The sequence below is a fragment of the Alexandromys fortis genome, unplaced genomic scaffold (assembly GCF_014885135.2).
Source record: "Alexandromys fortis isolate MF-2015 unplaced genomic scaffold, M_Fortis_MF-2015_v1.1 scaffold_252, whole genome shotgun sequence".
Classification (NCBI taxonomy): Eukaryota; Metazoa; Chordata; class Mammalia; order Rodentia; family Cricetidae; genus Alexandromys; species Alexandromys fortis.
In genome coordinates this window covers 109,525-112,873 of record NW_026068127.1, presented here as the reverse complement: position 1 = coordinate 112,873, position 3,349 = coordinate 109,525, and the positions used below count along the sequence as shown (strand labels likewise).

Below are 3,349 nucleotides of genomic sequence, written 5' to 3'. Positions count from 1 at the left end.
GTAAAGGTGACAGATCTTTCTCCAGCAGCTAGAGTAGCCAGGAGCTCAGGGCTCTTCCATTTTCCCCATTCTTATTTAAATTGGCTGAGTCACTTGGAACACACAGTTCAGTGGACTGAAATTTTAAAGACTTTTCCCCTCTCTGACTCCAGATGCTGACCTCACATACCTGCTGGTTAAAACAGGAAGAAACTGCTACTTGATACATACAACTGAAGCAACCAGTATCCTGCTTATTCTAGGAAGCTCCGAAGGACCAGGCACAGGCTGCTGGGCAAGCCCGCTGCCCACTCTCCTGGGTTTGGGGAGCTTGTCTTGTTGGTACTGAAGCAAGATGGAGTCAGGAAAGTTGCTGCTGACAGCCCATGTGTGGAACATTATACTCCCCGGCAATCTGGCAGCTTTAAAGCTCTGAGGTTCCTTGTGACCTATAGCTACACAGCAACCATACTCTTCCCCAGGACCATGGGGACTTTAATCCTCACTAGAGTAAGTGTCCCTGTCTCTCAACTGTCAGGACACCTTGGTCAGATTTGGGACACAGGAGCCCTCAGGATCTGACTCGTGACTTTGATGGCCAGAAAGGGTATAGCCAGCAACTCCAGTCTTTTTTGCCTAGTAACCCAGAACTGCCCCTGAGGAAGTCAAATTGTCCTCCCCACTGAAATGTGAGCCCAAATTTCTAGAGGATGCAAGGAGACCCCCCCCCCCCATCTACCAGGAAGTGGGTAGCCCTCACATAACTAGACATCTCCCCTTGGTGAGGAGGCCCCATTAAACCCCTTCAGTGTCCCCCACCCCCATCCCCTGGGGCCTCACACAATGGTAGAGCATCCTCCCTCTGAGCAATTTAACCCCCACTGCCAGGCCTGAGTGTCTGTGAGGTAGTCGCACCCTGGAGTGCGAGCAGGACTGAACTTGAATAAAGCCCTGGTATCTCTGAGCGGGGACTGGTCCCAGCCAGGCACAGAGCCCCACTGAGCACCAGGTACTGGGAGATGCTCAAGCGGTCTTGCTGTCAAGTGTTTTCAGTGAAACAAAAACACCACACACACTTCCTAGTTCTTAGCCAGGGCTTAGAAAACTAAGCTGCGTTCTGAGTGTGTTAAACGTCTGTGCAGTGCGAAGGCAGGAAGCTCTTTGCTCACAGGAGGCCCGACCTGGCTGCCCCCTGCAGGGAGGCCAGGTGCTTCCCCAGGAGCTCTGCGGTCATCACCCTTCTTCCCACAGCGGGTGGCCCCTGAGAATGGTGGCTGTCTGCTGCTGCCCAGGAGCGTGGTCTCTGTGGTCGGGTCCCTGAAACCTGTTCACAGAAGAAAAGGGCTGGATGTAATGCTGACTGAGCAGGCTCCCATGAGAGGAAGGATCCCCTCTCCAGACCGTGCTCCACCCCAAGCCCTCTATCCTTTCTGACAGGTTCCCTTCTCTGGTGGTTTCTGCAGTTCTCAGATGAGCCTTTCCGTGTCTTTATCCCCACCCACCTTAACGGTATGGCAGAGGTGACTAGCTGTCCCCAAGGCGCTGCCCTCCACTGTGTTCAGACCCTCAGGGGCTGCTTTCCTGAGCACATTTGACCGCTCCACAGTTAGGGACAGCCTTGTGACTGGGTCCTAGCCCAGAAAACATGAGAGGAAGAAACACGTGCTGCCTTTAGTCCTGTCCCACATAAAAAGATGTTAGCAGGCTAGGGCGGTGGTAACAGGGAACTTCTGTTTTGTTTTTATTGAGACAGAGTTCTTTTAGACTCGATTCTGCCAGCATTTCTCAAGTCACTCAGGTACTTCCACAACATGAACCACATAAGCATGCCAAGCAGGTAAGATCTGAACACTGCTGAGACTTGGAACCCAGTTGCTTCTGGTTCTATCACCAAGGTGCATGCTCTTCCTATGCCAGCTGTGTTAGTGATAAAAACATTCGTGTACTTTTCAATAACAAGGACTAAACCCAAGATTTTGTGCAAGCACTGAGATATACGGCCGACCTGATATAAAATCTATTCTTTTCAGCCTCAGCCGGGCAGTGGTGGGAGCACATGCCTTTAATCCTAACACTCGGGAGGCAGAGCTTGAGAGCAGCGTGGTATAGAGAGCAAATTCCAGGACAGCCAGGGCTGATACACGGAGAAAAAGTCAAAAGAAAAAAAGAGGAAGAAAGAAAGGAAGAAAGGGAAGGAAGGAAGGAAGGAAGGAAGAAAGGAAGGAAGGAAGGAAGGAAGGAAGGAAGGAAGGAAGGAAGGAAGGAAGAAAAGAAAGAAAGTTAGCAGGAATGAGTCCCTTGGAAGCCAGGTGCTAAAGATAGCAAAGATCCCAAGGTCCTGAGGGGGACAGTCTGTTGACCTGTTAACCCATCCACTAATGGTACTTGAACAGAAACCAAACCATTGCTTTTAAGCCTCTTTCAAATGTTTTTACTCTTACGATGATAGCAGGGGCTCCCCTACCATGACAGCAGAACCCACATTTGGACCTAAAACAAGTGGGCTGTATCAGACTAGAAGTTTCTGTATAGCAAAGTAGAGAGGGGAGAGTGAAAAGAGACAGGGATAGACAGACAGACAAGAGGGTGTGTATAAGTAAGCTATCCCAGCAAGCATGTCCAGCCTGTGGCTTGTGGACCACAATGACTGGGAAGTACAAGGAACGAGGCCCAACACAAAAACTCTAACTTAAATGTTTGCTATTTCTTGGTTGTTGAGTGTGAGCTCTGTAGAAGACCATGTCCTATCTTAATACCGAAAGGTTCCATCTTCCTGGAGGGAGAATCTGCTTCCAAGGAGACTGAGAACATTATGACTGAGGAGGAGCTGGGGCACAAAGCATCTGATTGAGTGCTGAGACCAAGAGATTTAGTGCCCAGTCCTAGAAGGGTCATCATTCTCAGTACCCCCCCCCACCACCACCAAGGCTCATGGGACACTGAGGAAGAGAAGGAAGTAGGAAGAATATAAGAGCTGGACATAAATAACCCCAGCAGCACAGACATTAAGGGCAACATTGAATAAATGGGACCTACTAAAACTGAGAAGCTTCTGAAAAGCAAAGGACACTGTCACTAAGACAAAAAGGCAACCCACTGACTGGGAGAAGATCTTCACCAACCCCACAACAGACAAAGATCTGATCTCCAAAATATATAGAGAACTCAAGAAACTAGACTTTAAAATGCTAATTAACCCAATTAAAAAATGGGGCACTGAACTGAACAGAGAATTCTCAACAGAAGAAGTTCAAATGGCCAAAAGACACTTAAGGTCATGCTCAACCTCCTTAGCGATCAGGGAAATGCAAATCAAAACAACTTTGAGATATCATCTTACACCTGTCAGAATGGCTAAAATCAAAAACAC

At 48.8% G+C, this 3,349-nt stretch overlaps 1 protein-coding gene across 1 annotated transcript in view; it reads right to left on the bottom strand.

Annotated features, from left to right (window-relative positions):
- Positions 1-829: 829 nt before the first annotated feature.
- The window catches only part of Fam228a (family with sequence similarity 228 member A), a 21,099-nt gene continuing 18,579 nt past the window's right edge, over positions 830-3,349 (bottom strand). The window contains exon 7 of the mRNA XM_050125861.1: positions 830-1,303. Within this exon, the coding sequence (XP_049981818.1) occupies positions 1,145-1,303 (159 nt within the window). The 3' untranslated portion in view covers positions 830-1,144. The remainder of the gene's footprint in view (positions 1,304-3,349) is intronic.